This window comes from Sinocyclocheilus anshuiensis, unplaced genomic scaffold (assembly GCF_001515605.1).
Source record: "Sinocyclocheilus anshuiensis isolate Anshui unplaced genomic scaffold, SAMN03320099.WGS_v1.1 scaffold967, whole genome shotgun sequence".
Taxonomy (NCBI): domain Eukaryota; kingdom Metazoa; phylum Chordata; class Actinopteri; order Cypriniformes; family Cyprinidae; genus Sinocyclocheilus; species Sinocyclocheilus anshuiensis.
Window position 1 is genome coordinate 422329 of NW_015542427.1, and position 23067 is coordinate 445395.

General features: G+C 36.0%; 2 protein-coding genes and 1 pseudogene across 6 annotated transcripts; 1 reads left to right on the plus strand and 2 right to left on the minus strand.

Annotated features, from left to right (window-relative positions):
- The window catches only part of LOC107693542 (glutathione synthetase-like), a 13693-nt pseudogene extending 6860 nt beyond the window's left edge, over positions 1 to 6833 (minus strand).
- Positions 1675 to 13479, plus strand: exosc10 (exosome component 10). 4 transcript variants are annotated; one of them, XM_016492982.1, is made up of 25 exons: positions 1675 to 1880; positions 2043 to 2179; positions 3298 to 3421; positions 3773 to 3877; positions 4040 to 4193; positions 4819 to 4927; positions 5049 to 5124; positions 5201 to 5311; positions 5397 to 5540; positions 7372 to 7562; positions 8156 to 8312; positions 8480 to 8628; positions 8722 to 8772; positions 9729 to 9840; positions 9972 to 10019; positions 10099 to 10174; positions 10270 to 10382; positions 10573 to 10662; positions 10749 to 10817; positions 12209 to 12302; positions 12400 to 12473; positions 12563 to 12794; positions 12895 to 12956; positions 13063 to 13136; positions 13266 to 13479. In XM_016492982.1, the coding sequence occupies exons 1-25, from the start codon at positions 1767 to 1769 to the stop codon at positions 13294 to 13296; spliced, it is 2697 nt and encodes an 898-aa protein (XP_016348468.1). In that variant the 5' UTR covers positions 1675 to 1766; the 3' UTR covers positions 13297 to 13479. The 4 variants fall into 4 exon arrangements, with proteins under 4 accessions (XP_016348468.1, XP_016348469.1, XP_016348467.1 ...); XM_016492981.1 differs by having other exon boundaries at positions 1676 to 1880; positions 10570 to 10662; XM_016492983.1 differs by lacking the exon at positions 13063 to 13136 and having other exon boundaries at positions 10570 to 10662.
- Positions 13480 to 15056: 1577 nt separating this feature from the next.
- Positions 15057 to 22913, minus strand: LOC107693557 (src-like-adapter 2). 2 transcript variants are annotated; one of them, XM_016493001.1, is made up of 8 exons: positions 22297 to 22913; positions 19364 to 19500; positions 18100 to 18199; positions 17928 to 18014; positions 17471 to 17574; positions 17183 to 17332; positions 16334 to 16466; positions 15057 to 15962 (listed from the first exon to the last, which is right to left on the minus strand). In XM_016493001.1, exons 2-8 carry the CDS (start codon positions 19452 to 19454, stop codon positions 15830 to 15832), a joined length of 798 nt encoding a protein of 265 aa, XP_016348487.1. In that variant the 5' UTR covers positions 19455 to 19500; positions 22297 to 22913; the 3' UTR covers positions 15057 to 15829. The 2 variants fall into 2 exon arrangements, with proteins under 2 accessions (XP_016348487.1, XP_016348488.1); XM_016493002.1 differs by having other exon boundaries at positions 16334 to 16463; positions 22297 to 22912.
- Between the last annotated feature and the right edge of the window lie 154 nt (positions 22914 to 23067).

Sequence of the window (23067 nt, forward strand, 5' to 3'; positions counted from 1 at the left end):
GAGACAGAGAGACAGACAGGCAGGCAGGCAGGCAGGCAGACAGAGAGACAGACACGATAGATAGATAGATAGATAGATAGATAGATAGATGTTTAAGCTGCTTTGCAAAATACTGTTTTAAGCCAGCAAAGCAGAGCATGCAAAACTGGTTTGTGCTTTGAAAATTTACATTTATGTAAATCAAATTTTGTTAATAAAATAATAAGATTGATGAAGAATATTTTGTATTTTGTAGGTCGTTCTTCTTTATGACTGACAAACCCAAGCAAAACATATTCCCAAATAATAATAATAATAATAATAATAATAAAAATAATGGAAAAGCCTTTCCACAAATGCCAATGTCTGAATAAATGCTAAATGCAGTCTGGATGCTGTTTACAAATAAAACCAAAGAAGTGTCTTTTAAAAGTGCTCACAGAATATATCTGGATATAGATTACAATTGCTCTTTTTGTAATTGTGAAAGAGAGTCTATCTTTTGAATGTCCCTGTTCATCTTTGTTTTGGTCTGAGATGTCACAATATTTCTAAGTGTTAAAATGAACTGCATATAGTCTTAAATATATAATCTGTTTTACTTCATTCAAATGAATATGACTTTTCTAAAAGAAAAATATTTATTATTGATTTGTTTTTGTTATTAGGAAAATTTTATATTCATCAACTTTTTTTGAGCAATGTTGCTTGGGCACTTTCCCATTGAGAATGGGTAACACATTTCTATCTGGATACTTAAGATCGGTGTGGGCCCTGTGTCTCACCTGGTTGCCCGTTGATGGCAACATTAGCCAAAGTTTCCCGGTAACATTGCTCAAAAAGTTGCCCTGTGTATCATCAGCCTTAGAGTTTGCTAAATGAAATGAACATATTTAAATTGTGTTTCAATTTGTACTTACAAAATGTGTAAATGTGAGAAATATGTCGAGAAGTTGCTGTTGAATTCTGTAATTTTGAAAGTTCAATAAAAATATAAACAATTTGTATCAATATCGCTATTGAATTTGATTAGAAATATATTAACAGGGTATACACGATTTAATAGTAATTTAATAGTAATTATTTAACAACTGTTTTGCAATAGAAATGTACAAGAAACAACAGTAATATCCTGTGATGCAAACTATGGACCTTTTCCCCCTCAGATTCCACCGGTGTGAATCTTTCATTCCTAGAAAGACCATTACAACATGGTTACAGCCTTGGCTGTCTCAATACATATCTTCATATCATAAGTAAATGATATGAATTTTCACCCAATGCTAAATTATGAATGTAATAATGAATTATGCAAAATTGTCACGTTATCACTCATCAACATTTGCCTCCACATCTTCAGTCGGATGCAGTTTAATTATATAAAAACTAAACAGGCCCCTTTAAATGTCCTTTTCAAAAAGGAAACTGCCAATGCATTCAATCAGTATGTCCAAGTGTCTTTTTCCCACTTACAGGTGCATCTCAATAAATTAGAATGTCGTGGAAAAGTTCATTTATTTCGGTAATTCAACTCAAATTGTGAAACCTGTGTATTAAATAAATTCAGTGCACACAGACTGAAGTAGTTTAAGTCTTTGGCTCTTTTAATTGGAACTTTTCCATGACATTCTAATTTATTGAGATGCACCTGTATAAGAGGTTCTGGTAGCCAAGTGTAACAGAGCTGTCCTCCAGGTGGCGATATTGGCTAACGTCGACACGCGTGCTGGCAAAGAAGAAGAGCTATTCTCGCGAGGCTGCAGTTATCGCAATTTGCTGTTTTCGCTATGGCTGCCTCCTCGAGTAGTGTTAAACCGAGTGATCATTCTTCACCAGCTGAAGAAACCGAGGAAGAAACGGAGTTTTGTCGGGGCTTTAAGGATGCCAATGCATTCGTCAAGGTCGGTGGATTGTTTAAATGTGTGAATGTCGTTGTCAGCGCTGTAATAACTGTAATCACATCGCAACGCGGAGCTAGCAGCCATGTGTGCACACGCAGTAACGCTTGAGATTTGATGTGAAGCTCAAATGAATGCAGCTGTTCGCTGATGTGTGTTTGACAGCACGGGCTGGGAGCGGTGGTCGCGGCCACCAAAGCGTCTGCAGCTCTTCCGGCAGCCGGGGATGAGTTTGATCTGTACCGCAGCTTCCCTGCCTTCCAGCAGTTCTGCGCCGCACAGGGAGACCGGCTCTTACACGGGTACAACAGCCTTACTAGACTAGTAGACTACTGCTTCACGGGGGTTCATATGGCCCCTAGTACTGCTGTTGCTTAAAAGAATTAGGTACTTGTTTATTGGGGAACTGATGGGATATAAATCACAGTAGATCAATCTGAAATTTCATGCATGGGTTCAGGGGTCCTATAGAAAAAATCCTAAAGGAATGTAGAAAGAAATTTGTTCAGCGTTTATGCAGTTTTTAATTAGCTGTAACACAAATTAAAGCGTTAAAAAGGTCCTAAATCAGAGCAAAGTCTTAATTTAATAGTCATTCAATTATACATAAAGGCATTAAATGTTGCATGCATTGCTAAAAAATAATGTCTTCCTCAGAAGTTATTTTTTCTTGTTTTTCAATACAAATACATAAACACTTAAATCAAAATACATGTGCTTGAGATGCAAATTGAAGATATGATGTCCTTTTTTTCTGAGAGATTGAACCAAATTAATTGTTTAAAACAAGAACAAATATCTGTCAGTGGTGTGTGAAAACTTGTTTTCATTTTGAATTAAGTCGATTTTTCTAAGCTCATTGGCAGATATTAGGTGATTTTTTAATCATAATCTCACTTAATTTTAATCAGTTTCATTATGAAACGACTATTATGCTTCTCAAATAAATGCATCTTGATTTATGAATCTTTAGACATCTGTGCTGGAAAACAAGACAAAAATATTGAGGAAAAGCCACTTTAAAATCATTTTATTGCTGTGTGATCAGAAGGTAGATTGGTTGGAAATTGTATTTTCAAACTATGAAGTGTTTCTAATACACATCTTGTTCATTAGATTTTCTTTACTTGGTCCTGAAGAGGATTTAAAGTCTTAAATTGACCTCCCAGATGTTATTCCAATTATATATATATATATATATATATATATAGGATAAAATTCCTACATTTCTTTCTTTGTTATTTTACATTTTTCCTTTATAGGTCTATACAAGGTTACCTGTTTCTAGAGATCTTCAAGAAAAACATTACTTCTGTTTGGGCTTTTAGAAACATGACTAAATGCCTTTAGTTTGACAGTATATAAATGATGTCAGTGTCTGTAAATTTGAGTTCTATATCTGTGTGTATTTCTCTGACAGTATGAGCCAGATAATGCAGCATCATGGCTGTCGGTCTCACATGAGCGACAGGAACAGACTGACTGGGCTGGAGGACAGGTTTGACCTGGTGGTGGACTCAAACGATGCCGTCCTTGAGAAAGTGGTACGAGTCTTGCACTGTGACAGCATTGAGATTCAAGGTTCAGGTCTTCTGGTTTCTGTCTGTCTTTAACGCCCATTCACACCTAGGACGATAACGGTAGCTATTAAGTATTATTGACTGTTCTTCTAGCTCTAAGAGAATAGCAGGGAAGTCCACACCACAGCTGATAATTGATCAAAGAAACATTTCAGCCAATCAGAATCCACCCGACTTTAAAGAACTCGAGCATTTAAAGCAGCAGACAATATAAAAGCAGAGCATGTTTATAATATACAGAGTGCTTATATACTGTTAGTCTAGTGCTGCAAGTCTTTGTGTAACACTGCTGATTGGCGTGTGATCTGTGTTCAGGGCATCCTCCTGGACGAGGCCTCTGGTGTGAGTCGCACACAGCAGCCGGTGATGCCTGCAGGATATCAGCCGCCAAAGATCGTCGTGTCCAGCTGGAATCGCAGGGTTAGTTTCTCAGCTCATCCTTCTTTTAACTCAAGAAAATCTTTGTGGGAGGGAGAGAATGTGTCCTGTGAGTTAGTTTAATTTGATCACATGTTTTGACAAAGTCTGGCTGGTCACTGTGGAGCAGGTCTGGCATGAAGGCAGCTTTTCTTGTCCTTGCAGGGAGGAGAGCGCAGGGAGGAGACCTTTCACCTTCTACATGCCAAAAACATTCAGCGGCCACAGCTCAAGTTCAAGGACAAAGTGGATAACAGCAACACTCCGTTTGTCTCCAGAATTTTCATCAAACCCAATGCAGTTAAACCTCTGCCATCATGTGAGTGTGTAAAGAAACCCGCATTGTTAGCATCATATTTCCTTTCTGTTTTTCACTACCATTGTGGACTGCTTTTTGCAAATGTATACTGCTATTATTTAGTACAAGTACAGTATCTGGAGGTCCAGACAAAATTAAAAAGAGAAATAATATATATTTATAATTAAGAAATAATATATATTAATAATGATATAAATATATATATACACACACACACGTATATATATATATATGTGTGTGTGTGTGTATATGTGTATATATATGTGTATATGTATATATATATGTATAATTATAATGAATTGAATGTTATTCAAATGAGTTTAAATAATTGTAATATTAAACAATAATTCAATTAAATAAAAATAGTAATGTGTTCAAATACTAATATGATAGTAATATTAAAAAGAGAAAATATTAATTTAAGTAAAAATGAATTTTAATGTAATATAGTATCTGCAGGTCCAGGCAATAATATTAAAAAGAGAAATAATATAAATTAAATAAAAATGGAATTTAGTATTATTCAAATGAGTTCCATTATTCCAATTTTAATATTAAATAATTCAGTTAAATATAAAAATAGTAATGTGTTCAAATACTAAAATGTAACCAAATGTATGACTAGATTTTGCCAACAAACACATCCGTAAGGAGAGACCGGAGGATTTGGATGTTCCTGCTGCATTGGTTGATTTTATCCATCAGCAGAGAACAAAAGAGCATGTGGACGACATGTAAGACACACATTTATGAGATTCATCCAGTGTAAAGCCGTCCATTGTTTGTTTGTTAGTTATTTTACATCAGGGTTTAATGTTAGTCTTGTTTTAAATGGATTGTAATGCTGTTTCTCAGGTTTTCTCATCCCTATCAGTATGAATTGGATCATGTGGTCATGCCAGAGAGTCTGAAGTGTAAACCTGAAGTCCAGGTGAATGGCTTAATCATCCTGGTTGTTTTCCAGGAACTGTGATTTCAATCTTTGTCACATTTTCTTTGTGTTTTAGATGTATAAACCTCTTGCCGAGTCCACTTGTCAGTTCATCAATACTTTAGATGACCTTGTTGCTTTGAATGAGAAGTTAGCCAAGGTGTCTGAGTTCGCTGTGGACCTGGAGGTATGACTGCTTCAGGCTTTCATGATGCTGTTTAGTCGTGTAGCACTTTAGGTGTTTATAATTCGCACAAATTCTCTGTCTACAGCATCATTCCTACAGAAGCTTTCTGGGAATCACGTGTCTGATGCAGATATCAACACGAGAGGAAGATTTCCTCATAGACACGCTGGAGCTGCGCAGTGAAATGTACATCTTAAACGAGACTTTCACCGACCCTGCCATCATGAAGGTGATTGACTTTAATATTATGCTCTTCTATTAGATTTACCCACTTCGATTTGTGTGTGTGTTAAGGTTATTATATCTAACTAAAACTAAAAGCATAAAAACATTTATGCCACTTGAAATAAAATAAACATTAACTGAAATAAAATATATATATAAAAAAAACATTTAGTTGCCAAAGCAAATTTGTGCTAAAATAACTAAAACTGAAATAAAAATTAAAAACTATATAGACATTTAAAAAAAAAAAAAAAAAGCTTATAAAAATGACAAAAACAACATAATTAGTAAAACTTACTCAAATGAAAATATAAAGATTAAAGTTATAATAGTATCTCCGTTATATTAAAATAAATCTTGTGTGTGTTTATGCATGGTAGGCTGAATTTTGGGAGTTGCTTGTCATTCAATTTGCATATACATGTATATATTCAAATTCAAATCTAAAGACAAAACCTGGTCTTTTTACTAATAATGTTTCCTTATGTGCAACAAATCAGTCACCTCCATAATGACTTTGATTATTTATTCCATGGTCTGTCTGAATACTGGATTCTGATTGGCTGGCAGGTATGCGTTAAAACCGGTTAATGCACAGGTAGTTCCAAGTCAGTTTAATCACCGTTCCATATTAATGCGCTGCTTTAATTGATGCACACTAACCAACACACATCACTCGCGCACACACACACACACAGAGAGAGGTCAGAGATCACTGATTGCGCTGCACACACACACACACACAGAGAGAGAGGTCAGAGATCGCTGATTGCGCTGCAAACACACACAAACTTGTCAACGCTTCCCCGTGATTTTCATTAATAAAATAGCCTAGATACTAGATCGCTACATTATATTCCTCAGCAACTATACCGTGGACTTTGGGGGAGCCCACTTGTTTTTTTTTATTATAAACGTTTTATAACGTTTCTTGTGCTTGCGCATGCCTCAAAAGAGGGCTTACAATGACTTACAAAGATACATAACCGCTACAAGTGTATGCACGACTTGCTTTATGCAAGCACTATACAGGATTTACCCTATTATACTTTATCGACACGAATTGATAGGTGAAACAACAAACAGCCACCCACAAATAGTCTATAAACAAAGCATCAGGCTGTCTTTGAGTTCACATGAACAACGGTTAAAGTTACTCGTCGTCAGGCTACAGAAGAATACCATAATTCCTCCGTTCAGTTAGGCCTAAGTAGACATCGCAGACCTATAACAACCCAGCTACAACACATAATTGCGAATAACATGCCTTACCTTAACACAGAATCGACCACAGAGTCCAGCGTTTATATTTTTTCATGTACTAAACATGAGTGGAATTTGCACAGCAGCGCCCCCACACCTTGATGCTCATGACAAGAATAGCATGTATAGTTATCTTTATTGAAGTGAATTAGGTTTAAATCGCCGTAATGCAAATTAATGATATTTTTGCAATTTTACACATAATAATCCAAGATGATCACATTACACAAAACTGAAATTGCAAGTCAAAATAACACATTGTCAATATTTTTTGAGACCCCCCAAAATTTCACAAATCCCGTTTTCATGGGAGCCCATGTCTTATTAAGGGGGGCCAAGCTCCCCCGTAGTTCGCACCCTGCCCTTACGTAACTAAGGCTGCATGCGTGGTAAAAAAATAAAAATTAATCGAACAAATTAAATTAAGTCCCACCTTCCATTTATATCCAGCTGAAGGTTTATTTTCATTCATAAATGTGTCACATTATGGATATAACACGTGCTGTGAATGCCATTTGATGATTGCTGTGGTTCCTGTTGTTTATGTTGCATGTCACGTGTTGCTCCTGCAGGTGTTTCACGGTGCCGACTCTGACATCGAGTGGCTACAAAAGGACTTTGGCCTTTATGTGGTCAACATGTTTGACACCCATCATGCTGCGCGTTGCCTAAACCTCGGCCGAAACTCCCTTGACCATCTCCTGAAAGTCTACTGCAGTGTGAACTCTGATAAACGCTACCAGCTGGCAGACTGGAGGATACGGTAATCCCAGCGTTCAGTGCATTTAGCACAGATTGATCAGCATCATATCGTTCCTCATTGATCTAATCTCATTATGAGACAAAATTAACTCAAGCCTAGGCTTGCCGCGATAGACGGTGCTGACGGTGATACGGGTGTTAAGCCGCAACACCGGTTACGTCAGTTGCCCACAACGGCACCGACCCCCACCGTAGTTTAGATTTTTTTATAGTAATAAAAATCATTTAGTTCAGTAAAAGAACAGACACTACAATTAAAAACTGAACGACAGTTTTAGCCTATTTCCAGTTTTGTATACCTATTTAAACTTTTATGTAAGTTATTTGTTATTTTATATTAGGCATAGCCTGCCCTATAGCATGGTGTATTTTTATTTGTTTTGTTTTGTTAATAAAAGTTCTATGTTTTATATATAGACTAAAGTGAGTTTGACGTTGTATGGTGATACCGGTATTACCGGTGTTGTCACGCGTCGATTAACCTGTGAGAAAATTTCCTCACCGTCACTACCCTACTCAAGCCCCGATTTTTCTGTTCGTCTGATGGCTGTAGCAGACATTGTGGTAATACTAGTGTGTGTTTTGTGTCTGTAGACCGTTGCCGGATGAGATGTTGAAGTACGCTCAGGCTGACACTCACTATCTGCTGTACGTGTACGATCGAGTCCGAGCTGACCTGTATGATACGGGCAACAGCCAGCCCACCCTCATTCAGCAGGTCTGGGCTAAGAGCAGAGACCTCTCGCTCAAGGTATGGACAGGTTTCTTCATGCCAACTAATTAAACACCCCAAATGCATATCAAATGTGTTTATTTTGTTGTGGTAATCATTTTGAATCAGTTCAACGGAATCGATTAAACGAACCAGCTCTTCCAAGTGATTCGTTGTATTTTCACAACCATCATGCGTTTCTCTAGAAATATGTGAAGCCTATTTTTACGGAGGACTCGTACATGGAGCTGTACCGCAAGCAGAAGAAGAGCTTCAACATGCAGCAGCTGGCGGCATTCAGACTGCTGTACACCTGGAGAGATAAACTGGGACGGGAGGACGATGAGAGCACTGGGTAATGCTCCAAACCATCTCTCTGCATGTGTCTGTGGACAGATTACTAGTTACTGTGTAGTTGGTATGATTCATGAATGTTGTTCCTCCACAGATATGTCTTACCAAACCACATGATGATGAAGATCGCCGAGGAGCTTCCAAAGTAAGTTTTAAAGGGCCCATATCCTAAATGTAGTCTATACGTTTTCATGTAAAGATGTCCACTTTTGGTGTTCGTCAAGGTGTTTCTCTAAAATAATTTGTAGTTTTTCATGAGCATTTTCATCTTTCTTATTAACTCTTAGAATGAAACTGTTTTTGCTGTATACCATGTAGACATACACTATCGTTAAAAGTTTTTTTTTAAGAAATTGATTCTGCAAGTATGCATTAAATTGATCAAAAGTGACCGTAAAGACATTTATAATGTTATAGAATATTTCTATTTTCAAACAAATTAAATCTTCTGAACTTTCTATTCTTCAAAGCATCTTGAAAAAAATATTTCCACAAACATTTTAAGCAGCACAACTGTTTTCAACATTGATAATAGTAAGATGTTTCTTGAGCATCAAATCAGCATATTAGAATGATTTCTGAAAGATCATGTGACACTGAAGACTGGAGTAATGATGCTGAAAATCCAGCTTTGATCACAGGAATAAATTACATTTTAAAATATATTGAAGTGTACCAATCAATTATTTTATACTGTAGTAATATTTCACAATATTAATATTTTACTGTATTTCTAATCTAAGAAATGCAGCCTTGGTGAGACTTCTTTCAAAAATCTTACCAACCCCAAACGTTTGAGCAGTAGTGTGATTGGATAACCTCCACACAGTGTCATAGTTTGAAGAACGCAAGCATTTTATGATAATCATTTATCAGGATGGGCCAAATTACTGAAAAAAAATGTTGATATGTAGACATGGGTGACTTTATAACCGTGGTGATTTCTGAACAAGCCATTGTTTTAGCTTCGTTTGAGTGGACTAGTGCATTTGAAATCCTTTTTTTTCCCCCTATTCTTTGAATGCTTTATTCTTTTAAAGGCTGTGAGCTAGCTGCTCCTCACAGGAAGCTGTATAAACGCTTGTGTTGTTCCCTCTCTAGGGAGCCTCAGGGCATCATCGCGTGCTGTAACCCCACTCCAGCACTAGTGCGCCAGCAGATCAATGAGCTTCATCAGCTTCTCAAACAGGCTCGAGAGACTCCTTTACTCAAGGTGTGTGCTCAGACAAACACCAGTTAGCTCATAGACTCTTTCACTTCTATTATATCATTTGTAATTTTGCAGAATATGAAAGTCTAGACAGTATAAAATCAGTATTGACTAATAATATTGTCTCTCTTCAGACACAGGTACTTGCTGAAAAGAGGAAATCAATGACTCCTAAAAGAAAGGTGTGTTGACAGATATGTTCAGCATTTTTCTGTGGATCCAAACAGCTGTATTATTGCCCCTTTTGCTGTTGTCTTCTAGCCACAGCCTACTTCGTTCGGACCGCATGACATCTCCCGCTCGTCTGAAAGTGATTTCCTGGACCTTTCCTCCTTTGGTAGGTCTAGATATTGTGCAGACCTCATGAGTCTTAAATTGCCTTTGTGTTATTTTAAAACCACTAATTGATATTTTCTCTACATATGTATTTAGAAACTCCAATCAAACCAGGAGTTTTGTTTTCAGAGGAGGAGGATGAAAGCGTGAACCAAGAGGAGAAATCCTTGCACGGCCTGATAGCTTCAGCAAAAATCAGCCTCTTCGCGGTAGGACTTTTGAAAATAAATTCCGAGAAACCTGTCTATGTGTCTGTCATTTAGCATGTCCAGCGGAAGTTAATTTAGTAAAATGTTGAAACATTTGTAGTTGTTAATGGTCTTCCTCTTCAGTTGGATAGTCTGTTTTGGGAGTGTTGATGTGTGTTGAGGATGTTATGTGTCATTTGTGTTGGAGGAGGAGGAGGAGGCAGCAGCTCCTGCTCATCTGACTGTGGCACAACAAAAAGCTCACAGCATCATGGGGTCCTTTGAGAACCCCTTCAGAATGGTACAGTACTTCAGTTTAGTTCATGCCTTTTGTCAAGTTGTGTTGTGTACTTACTTATTCACTGACATTTCAACACTCGTTTTCAGTATTTATCATCAAAGGACATTCACATATCCAAGAATGCCAAATATGACCCCTCTTCAAAGATTTATGAGGTATAGTTTCTTTTTTTTCCTCTTTATACATTTTCCTCTTTATATATAATTGTTTATATCCCTTTATGTATAATAATAATAATTGTTATTATTATTATTTATATATAATATATATTATATCCCTTTATATTAGGGATGCGCCGATACGATACTGGTATCGGTATCAGGCCCGTTCATGAATAATAATAATATGACATGTATACATTTTTTTTTTTTTACATTATTTTGTTAAAAAAAATTACAAATGCTGTGAAAATACAGGTATCGGTATCGGCGAGTACCAAAAATGAAAGTATCGGTATCGGACTCGTTCTGAAAAAAGTGGTATCAGTGCATCCCTAATTGCTGTATTGCATGTTGAAAGTAGTCATGGATTGAGTCTTCTGAATGCTTTATATCAGGAATGTCCATTTCAGTTAGGATTGAGTTTATTCATGCACATCACTATAATCTTAATCATCACACTAGGGATGCACCGATATGAAAAGTTAGACCGATACCGATAATTCTTTATATATGACAGCCGATAATCGATACGTTGGCCGATAAATCCACATTTTTATATAATTTTTGAGAGCCCGATTACAAAAAACGTCTCACCATTAAAAGCCATTAAACACTTCAACATAAATCAAACATAAAGCAGCCTTACAAATAAATAAAATAATGCAAACAAGTCACTGGACATCATTACACGTGTAAAGAATCAAAATGAATGCGCCATAGATTATCGGTATCGGACTCGTTCTGAAAAAAGTGGTATCAGTGCATCCCTACTTTATATATAAATTATATTTTATTATATATACATTTTAATAAATATATATTTAGTACCTTTTATATAATATTCTATAATAAGTTATTCTTAATATATAAAATGATTTATATTTAGTATTTATTTTATTTACTGTTTATTTACTATGTTTTTTTATTCACAGTGTATTTACTTAAGTAATAAATATTGAATAAAATAAATTATATTTACTTATTTACCATTTATTTACATATTTATTGTGAAGTTTTAGTATTGTGTATATAGTTTTTTTGTTTTCTTATAGCAAAATAATGTCTCCAGTTTGAATGGTTTTAAACCGTTCTTAACATGACACACAGTGGGGATGTTTAGCGTTTCTTCTTTATGGCATGCTTTTATCATGTTTAAGCTTAACAGAACAGATATATGTTACAATGGACAGGACATTTGACAACAGGTGTAGACAAATGTGCAGAAAACCATATAAATATGGGGTGTTAAGGGTGTGAATCTGAAGGCACCTATCTGATTCAGGGAGTCACAAATACTCCAAAATTATTCCCAGTGCAGTGAAGGGGTTCAGGTTAAATTGGCAAGTAGCTTATATTGACTATTTTTGTTGTTCTGTTTAAAACAGATCCGAAACCGCTGGAAATTACAGAGTGTTGAGCAGCAGCAGAAGGAGGCACAGGAGAAACGGCAAGCTAAAGAACAGGCCAAGAAAGCTCAAGGTACAGATAACACAGCAGTTTTATAGAAACTCTGTGTAGTCTGAGGTTTCATTACACCATCTTTGTGATCATTTAAATGTTTGTATCTGTCTTTCAGAGGAACGAAAGAAAGCCAAACTGAGCTACCAGGAGTCACTGCAAAATGTTCACACTGTCCGGCAGCAAGTAATGGTGAGGAAGCTTCAGCTCACCAACTGTATCAGCTGCATTGGATTATTTCTTCATTCTACACTCAGGTTTTGACAATCTTGTGTTTTTAGGAAGCAAAGCAAGCTGGACAGAAAAGAGAGAGAGCTGCCAGTGATGTTGGTGAAGAGAGTCTTAAACCAAACATTAAAGTCTCAAAGACTGAAAGTGAGACATCGGTGGCTGATCAGTCGACAAAACCTGCTCAGAAAAAACAGAAAAAGAAGAATGTTCAAGAGCCTGAAGTTCCCGAACAAGACTTTAAACCTTTTGACTACAGCCAGTCAAATTTTAAAATATTCGCTGGTAAGACATCTGCCTATGTCATATGCATTTGCATTTCTGTCATTTTTTTCTATTGGTGTTTTCAGGGCACTGTCTTCATTGCTTGTATTTTTTTCCACAGGTAAATCAAAAGAGAGTTCACAGTTTGATCCAAACAGACAAGCACATGGACCCAAGCAGAAGGTATTAACCTGTTTTGAAACGACAAGCATTTACGGTTATAGAAATATCTGCTTGGTTTGATTTAGCTATGCAAGATCACTGATTTTTAGCCAATTTTGATTCTCAGAAAAACCAAAAAGGACAGAAAAAAAGCGCTGTGGGTGGCAGGAGCATGTCTTATGTACCTGCCAAATCTGACCGGTAACACACACACACACACACACACAGACAGACAGACAGACAGACAGACAGTTAGACTGAAGAAATTAATCCCTGCCAGGGTTAAAAAAAAAACCAACATTTATATGATGGGATTATTTCTGTTTGCAGAGGGATTCGCCCCAACTGGCCCAAGAGATAGAAGTCTTCAACTGATGGCTGACCTTCCCCCATTTTATTTTTTCCCTTTTTAAAAGCGTCCTTCATAACATTGAGATGTTCTGCAGACTGAATTATGTCATGACCGTTTCAGCACAGCGTTGTGTGCTTGTATACATATTGATTTGTGGTATTTGATCCGTCATTAAAATGAGATTTTAAAACCTTTTTCTCTCATTCTCTCTCTTTCATTAAAGTCTTCAATTATTTGAAGTTTAGAATTTAATTAAATGTAGGGAAGGCATTTTTTTCCAGAAATATTTTTTGTTATACTGGTTGAAATTCTCTTCACATCCTGATGGCAACAAATAATTAAAGTGATCTGTGGCAGGCTTAAAATGTTTGTCGATCATTGACATAAGACGGCCATACCGCTGCGCAGCCAATAGCGAGTGTTTGGGGCGTGGCTACTGTAGCAGGCTCAGCCAGAGGGTGTTGTTTAGCCAGTGTGGAAAATAAATAAAGATTTTGGTACAGAACTTTAAGCCAAAAGACTTGCCAAAATACACAGATACAGACAACTAGGGTTGCAAAGGGGTGGAAAATATCCGGAAACTTTCCAAAAATCCCTGGAATATTCCAAGAAATCCTGGAAAGTTTCCAAAACTTCTGGAATGTTTCCAAAATGTACTGGAAATTTTCTACCTTTTTGCAACCCTACAGACAACAAAGTAAAACAAGGGTAAACATTGGCAGTTTTTACAAGATGGGAGGAATTTTATGGACTGGTTGGGTTTCAATCGATGCGACAAACTTGTGGAGTTTCTTTAAAGTTCAAATTAAAAGTATTGCTAATATGTTGGACCTTTCTTTGAAAGTAGTCCACTTTAACCTGTTGAGGCATGCGTCACTTTCATAACCCCGTAAGAGCTGTATTTGTGATGTTGGAGTCGTGACGGGTGAAAGGGTGTTTGTAAAGGTTGTTTGAAACGCTGATCTGTTGATTTCATGCAGACTTTAAACAGTGTTTTTATAACAGAAACCTAAAGGACTTTTTGAGACATGAAAGTGTGCTTGTGCTAACTTCCTTTGAAAAATGTTGTTTAATTTATCTTAATGACATTCAAGTGTCTAAACACTCATATATATATATATATATATATATATATATATATACACACACAAACACACAATGGATGTATATTTGCAATACCACAGCCTCTATGTGGCACTGCAATGTAACTGAGCGCTACCTTTTATCATCAAACAAACTACTGTGCCAATCATTCACTTTACTACATGTAGGGAAACATACAGCCTGTCAAGATTATATGAAATGGAAATCTTTAGTTCAAATGTCTGTCATCAAAGTCGTGTGGAGGAGAAACTGTGGTTTTATGTAACAGATAAAAGTCCTTGAACTTCTCAAATCAATTCTGATTTTTAATATCTAAAGCCATTCTGAGAGTGCTCTCATTAGCACTACACGGTAAGAACATAGCTGGTATGAATATCCCCCTGCACAATGCATAACCCTTCACTTCCTGCTGCTCAAGACTGCGGTTCTTTTCTGAACAATAGGTGCAAAGACTTGACAGGAAACACCTCATTCAAGATGCTTTTGTCAGCTTCTACAAATACAAATACGACCTTGTTTATTTCTCTTGAGTTTATTTAAAAGAACATAACTTATGTCGATATATCACAAGAGATAGTTCACCCAAGAATGAAAACACGGGTTTCTTACCTTCATGTTGCTCCAAACCTGTATGACTTTGAACACAAAAGAAGATCTTTTGAAGAATGTTGATAACCAAACTGCTGCGATTCCCATTGACTTCCATTATATTTTTTGACCATACAACTAAAGTCAATGGGATCTGAAACTGATCTTTTGTGTTCCACAGAAGAAACTCAAACAGGCTTGGAATGGCGTGAAGGTGAGTAAATGACAGTTTTCATTTTTTGGGTCTTTACTATCTCTTTAAGCGACCATATATATTTACAAAGATTCACAACATTTGTGTCATAAGTCATAAATACGTATTTTGTTTGGCATTTTCAACAAAAAATGACATCAAACTCTCTGATACCATTGCTAAAGCTTCTCTGTGCTTCTTGTGACGTATCATTCTCTGATTGTGATCATATTTGTAATAAGCACGACACTGATAAAGTTCCAGAAAGTGTGAGTGGAGTGGAAATGGATGTGTGCGCCACCCAGCTGTGTTCCCCCTCCCACTCACACACCCCTCTGTCGTTCTTTCCTTCAGTCGTTTTCTCTTTCATGTCCGCCAGGAGTGCGTCCACACAGGAAACTGTGACATCTTTGTCTCCAGCACCCACTCTGGAAGAACAGCAATGAGTCAGTGCGCGCGTCCGGGAACTTCATCCAACACCGCTTTCGCTCTTAAAGTTTTTACGCAGAAATGCACGAATGAAAATAGACGCTTTGATGCATTTTGGTTCATTTTTCGTTTCTGGGTTCGGTTCTGTAAAGTTCATCCCATATCACAGCATCAAGAGTCTAAAGTCATTCAAACACTCGTCCTCCAAGTCTCATGACGGTCTTCCACTCATGTGTCCCAGAGCTGACAGCAGTCCTCACATTCCTCCGTCATGTAGAGGTACGAGTTAATGGCCTCCTTCAGTCCTTCGCTCACTAGAGAGTTCTCCGCACTGTCTTTACTCTGCCCGAAAATCATGGAGCTGCAAAGAGAACTCGTTTAGAAACCACTCTACTAGGTTTTGAAAAGATGATATTTTTTGGGATAATCTGTCATCATTTACTCACCCTCAAGTTGTTCCAAACCTGTATGAATTTCTTTCTTCTTTTGAAGAATGTAACCAAACATTTGATGGTTGCCATTGACTTCCATAGTATGGAACAATATATCCATACATAGTATGGAACAATATCGTGGAAGTCTATGGTTACCAACATTCTTCAAAATATCTTCTTTTGTGTTCAGCAGATACTCGAAACTCATACAGGTGAGTAAATGATGACAGATTTGTACATTTTGGGTGATCCATCTGTTTAAAGTCACTTCATTTGTGACTGCATGCATCTGACGCACCTGTTCACGTCTTTCCAGTTTATAGTGGGCCTCTTCACGGCAACCGGAGGCAGGCCGGTGACCACTGGAACATTGTTGGATCCAATGATGTAGCACGGCTCCCCCAGAGTACAGCACAGTCCGTCCGAAACTTCTGAGGGACAGTTCACACTTAAAATCTGGCACAACACTTACATTTCTGCACATTCAGCCAAACTATATATATTTTTTAGCATGTTGCTATGTGGTTGCTAAGGTGTTTTTGGGTGGTTTCCAGTACTATTTACTTAATGGTGCACTACATAATCGACTTTGTTTTTGTTTTTTTGGTTTCCGACGATACAACAGTGGTCTTTGACTACTGACATCTATCAGCGTGGGTACAGCATCAAGTTTGTTAGCTGTAGAATTGCCATATTCTCAGCCATTTTTGTCGCCCACAATTTTTTTCAAACACTGAAAATTATGAAGTATCAAACAGGTTTTTATAGGCACTGACTGGAATTCACCTGTCGTGTGAGTCCACTTGATTTAAACATTTCCTCAGTCAAAACTATTAGTATCATGTATGACAGGTCTGGGCAGCTTCGGTCCTGGAGGGCCGGTGTCCTGAAGAGTTTAGCTCCAACCCTAATCAAATACACCTGAACCAGCTAATCAATGTCTTCAAGATCACTGGAAAACTACAGGCAGTTGTGTTTGATTAGGATTGGAGCTAAACTCTGCAGGACAGTGGCCCTCCAGGAACGAAGTTGCCCAGCCCTGATGTATCACATCAGTATCAAACACAAACCCTGCAACGTCACATACAATCACTGGGTGTCAGTAATGAGTTACTGGCTGTATCTGTGTGTGTGTGTGTGTGTGTACCTGAATAGTGTGCGACCAGGTATGAGAGGGTCCTGAAGGTGAGTCCGGGAGAGATGTAGACCCAGCCGTTCTCAATGCAGCTGATACGGTAGTGTTTGACAGAAGCGTGCTCCTGTGAGCTGCTCTTACGCACTGACAGAGTGTGGTTACCTGGGTTTAAAAAAAATGTTGCTGTGAGAAAACAGCAGTTCAGAAAGCATCTGATCAAAGCACTGTGGATATGTTTGCAGTAACTCAGTAAATTGTAGGAAAATACTGGTAATATATCCATTATTAGTGCGGGTGTACCTGGGTAGGTCTCACTCTCTCTGATGAGGAAGGAGCCAGGCTGATTATGGGGGAGCATCAGCAGTTCCTCTGCTTTCTGTTTACTGAGACCCACAAACTGCCACCTGCACGAACACAAACACAGATGAGTGACAAAATCAAGAGTAGAGATGAAGGAAAGAGTAGTAGGTAGAGCGTTAGAACATCATGTGATGAGTGAGCGATCAGCAGGGTCACTGTAGGTACAGCACGTCCCCAAACTGATAATCAGATCACACTGTACCCAGCTGAGCCCACTCTACAGAAACTAAAACAACATCACCGCCTCGGGGGGGAATAATGATGATGTCACTTATGGAACACACTTGAACAGACCACCTGACTGTGGGTGTGATGTCATGATGTACTGTATGCACACTCTAAACCAATAGAGAGAGGCGATTTTCAAAGTGCTCTAGCGTGTGTGAGTTCAGCTCACCTGTTGTACACTTTGGCGGTGTAATTGCTGGGGATGTAGCTCTCATTTCCTGTGGCCGATGAACTGACTTTCCACCACTCTCCCTCACTGTAACACACGTTATATCATCAGATAATCGTCCCGATCAGACAACTTCCTGTGATGAGGCACCATTGTGCAACAGCACACTTACTCTGACAAAATGTTGAGCCTCTCTCCCACTCGGATGGCGCAGTCACCCGGACCTCTGGACGGATAGTCGTACAGGGACACCACCACAAATCTACCACTGTCTGCAGATCAAAGATCATAACACTTTCAGTCCTGTTGGTTTAGCATAGAGCACCTCAACAAGCCACATGATTAAAAAATGTAATTTTTAAATAATAAAAATGTACATTTGTTTTATATGCAATTTTAAAATGTATGGTTTTTGGAAATATGAATTACATACATATAATTTAGTTTTAATGGATGTAATGTTTATAAAATAATGCTTTTTGCAAGTTAAAATATGAGCCACCTTACAACTGATGGTGGAGAACAATTATATGGCTTTTCCAAAAGTCTTTGAATTAGATTTTCTGTTTTCACTTTAATTTTAGTTAAAAGTCATTTTGTTTGTGCTTTTGTCATTCTTTATTAGTTTATTTTTTAAATGTCAATATAGCTTTTATTAAGTTTTATCATTTAATTTTAGTTTATTAAGTTTTAGTTATTTTACTACTTAAACTAAATGAAAATTTATTTTAAGTAATGACTTTTTTTTATGGTTTCATTTTTCGTTAATGATAATAACCCTGCGAATCACATATTATATTTTATTTATATAGCACTGGTTCTTAAACTTATTTATGTTATCAGTTATGTACATTAGGGTGGTTTATGCTACATTTGATCTTTTATCATGTGTTTGACCCTGTGCAAGTCTATATACTGTACGAGTATCGGTCATGTTTTATGGACAAGCCACTTATGATGAACTCTGATTTATCAGACGGATTTCTATTTTACTACCAGTATTATTATGGTGGTTATCAGTACATTTTAATTTACAAATCAGATTTTAGTAGTTCAAGTGGATAGAACTGATGTATTAATATTTTATCAGTTCATAAAATATACATCTGCCATTCTGTAATACCTGAATCACTGTCATTGTATTATTTTTTTTACAGTAAAATTTTTTTTACAATAAATTTAACAAGATATTTACAGTCTAACATTCATGTTCATAACAGTGTAGGACAAGTTATGCACTGAAATTCTTACCCTTAAGTATGAGTGCTAGTAAAGCACCACTGAATGCTATAGTTGCAACAGTCAATAAAAATTGGCTTGTGAATACATACGCACATCTGAATGAGCTTCACTATTGCACTTATTTGCATGTAAGTGCTGCAGTTCTGAAATCACCTTGTGCATATATGAAGTGTGTATTGCAGTGCTGAACTCACCCATGGTCAGCAGGTCAGTGCTTTCCTCCGTGTCCAAGAGAACAGCATGTGAGCTGGATCCACGCCGGTCTTTACTGGGCTGACTGCCCATGCTGCTCTGGAGAGTTCAGGCACACAATGCTGACGGGAACCACAATCTAAGGACAGAAGAGCAAGAATATGTTTAGCATTGTTTGATTTGTATTAATTTTGGTTTTTCATTAAAGTAAAAAAACAAAACAAATCTGATGTACAGTTTGATCAGGCCATGGCTTTCTTCTGTCATACTTTGAACATTAAGAGGAAGGATGCTGACAAACCACTTGTGTACTTTGATGAAAACTTTCCATCTGCACTTTCAATATCACACACTTTACCTTGGGCAATAAAAAAGGGTGGCCGTTCTAAAAATAGATCTGGTAAAATGCTGAGAACATTCTAGTATTTTCTGTCATGCTCAGTTACATCACGAGCCGCAGTTATTTAAGAGATACATGTGCGCATGAATAAAAAACATATACAGCAAATTCAATAGATTAAAACGATTCAGTATGCAAATAACAGGTCAAATATTAGCTAAAATGAAACCATAATATAATGTGACTCATATTCTCATATGACTCTTATATTACGATGAAGCGGCAGTAAAGTGCCGAGGTTCAGCAATGTTCCACTGCCTTCCCACAGGGACGGTATGAAAAATGATCACTGTAAATCATTTAAAGGAAATCAGCTGGTTTCATGAACTGGATAGTCTGATCAAAACAAACTGGTTATTTGCCAAGAACATTTATGCATAATGGTTTTTCATGTGCTAGAATACCATCAACCATCAACATATATATCTACCTTTTTTAGTATTTCTAAATCTGTCATTCTTATTACACGTTATAACATTGTAATAACACTTATTGCATTGTACAATTACATTGTAATAACCATGTAGTTCAATCCCTGCTATTAATAATTTTAGTAAACACACGTCACCAGCGCTATAATTTCAACACCCTCATAATAATGTTCAATTAGCATTCACTAGAGATCTTTTTCTATATCATACTGTAATGCAATGGCACTGGTCTCACAGCTATATGATATTATGGAGCAGATGGTCACCTGGTACCACAGATGGGTCTCAGTAGGTCGTCAGGGTCTCCAGGTCCAAATTACAGACCTCATACCCCGGGCACCAAAATAACATGTGCGTAACTGATTACATGACCAACATATGAACACAGCTACACTGGAGGACATCATACAGGCTTTAACAGCGCAATCACACACAAACTAACAAACCTACCACTAAAGGGCAGCCATTTAAAGACATATTCTACATTTTTGAATTATGTTTAACATTGTATCTCATGGGTGCACTTTTGTTAAAAAATAAATAAATAATTTTTTTCGAACTTATAGATTTTTGGAGTACGTTTTTCAAAAAAAATCTGTTTCAGTCATTCTCAAAATTTTAATTCAGTGTGGTACTTGTTTCTTTGAAATTATTTGTGAATTTTCCTAGCAATTTCAGAGTAAAAATGGTTTCACCACCAACATTTTTTTTTCTGAGTGTATGGGGATAAACACATGTGTTCAAAGATTAGAGCAATGTTACTAACTTCCTGTTGCAACTGCAGCGCTGAATTTATTTTTCGCAGTATTTAAGCCATTTAATACATCTTTAAGAGTTCTCAAGTCTGAACTATAAACGTGTTGCTAGAAAGGTTGTTAGAAAGTATCATACCAAACGCATTTCAAGAATCACAGCAAACACATTTCACAACAAAAATGTCTTTGAAATGCCTTTTGAAGCAAGGCGCCTATGCATGCGCACACTTTTCAAGACGATTCTGACTTTGATTCAAGATTCAAGATTACGACTTTGAGGTTTGGAGCTCCTTGTCAATGTTACACAATAACGTTGATTTAAAAAAAATACTGTTATGTGACTGGTCTAAAAAAATAAAAAATAAAAAAAATATTTATATATAATTATATATATATATATATATATATATATATATATATATATATATATATATATATATATATATATATATATATATATATATATATATATATATATATATATATATATATATATATATATATATATATATATATATATATATATATATATATATATATATATATATATATATATATATATATATATATATATATATATATATATATATATATATATATATATATATATATATATATATATATATATATATATATATATATATATATATATATATATATATATATATATATATATATATATATATATATATATATATATATATATATATATATATATATATATATATATATATATATATATATATATATATATATATATATATATATATATATATATATATATATATATATATATATATATATATATATATATATATATATATATATATATATATATATATATATATATATATATATATATATATATATATATATATATATATATATATATATATATATATATATATATATATATATATATATATATATATATATATATATATATATATATATATATATATATATATATATATATATATATATATATATATATATATATATATATATATATATATATATATATATATATATATATATATAATTATATATAAATATTTTTTTTATTTTTTATTTTTTTAGACCAGTCACATAACAGTATTTCTTTTAATATTTTTATATCTTTTTTTTGGTATATTTTCCTTACACATTTTAAAATTGTTACCCTTCTTCATCCCAACCAAAAATAGTATTTTAATTACTATGAATCTATATTCACTTGTGAACATTAAACATTATTTTGCACTGTAATATTGTGCTTTGGATAAACCTCCTGAATGAATAAAAGCCCACCACACTCTGCCTCAAGACCTTAAAAAGAGAGAAATTTGGACATAAAGTCTCTTACTCACCTCATGGTCCTCAGGCTAGCAACGAAGACAATCCTTCCTTATGAGCGAACAGATCTCCTCACCTGCGCGTCTGCATACGAATGTGTGCAAAAGGCCTGAAAACTCAGATGGCCAAGTTAGAAAGCTATTTGGAGTGATTTCCGTAAAGATGAGAGGCAAGTTTTCTTGAGGAGCTGAGGAGCAGTAGTTGAGCTCAGTTTCAGGTGAAGTGTCACTGTGGGATGCTGCTGTGGTCGTCTCAGTGTTTTAGCATTGCACACTGTGGCAGGAAGCTTTATTTACTAGACACTTGTAGTTTCCTGTGACGAACAGGTCTAACTGTCACTCCTTTGCTGACGCACAGATGCCTGACAGCGAGAACAGACTGGAGAAGGTGTTTTGCAAATGTTCGAGCTGTACTAATACACAACACAGATGTTGGTGGAGATGAATGTCATGATGTCATGGGCTCATTGATGCAGTAATACAGACGCCAACGGAAGTAGCTCCAGATATTTCAGGAAGGTTTCAGAAAGGTTCAGAAATTGTCTAGTGCTGGTTTTTGCATATATTAATTTCACATATTCCCAAATGTACCAAAACCAATTGCCATAGCAATAAGCGTCATGGAAACTAAATCATCTGGGTATAGGTGTAAAACAAGTCTTGCTACAAATAATGACAACTCATTAACATTTTAAACTCTGGCTGCAAAAAAAAAGAGAGAGAGAGAGAGAGAGAGAGAGATGCACAATTTGCACTGGAATTCATAAGTTCAGTGTTTCACAGATG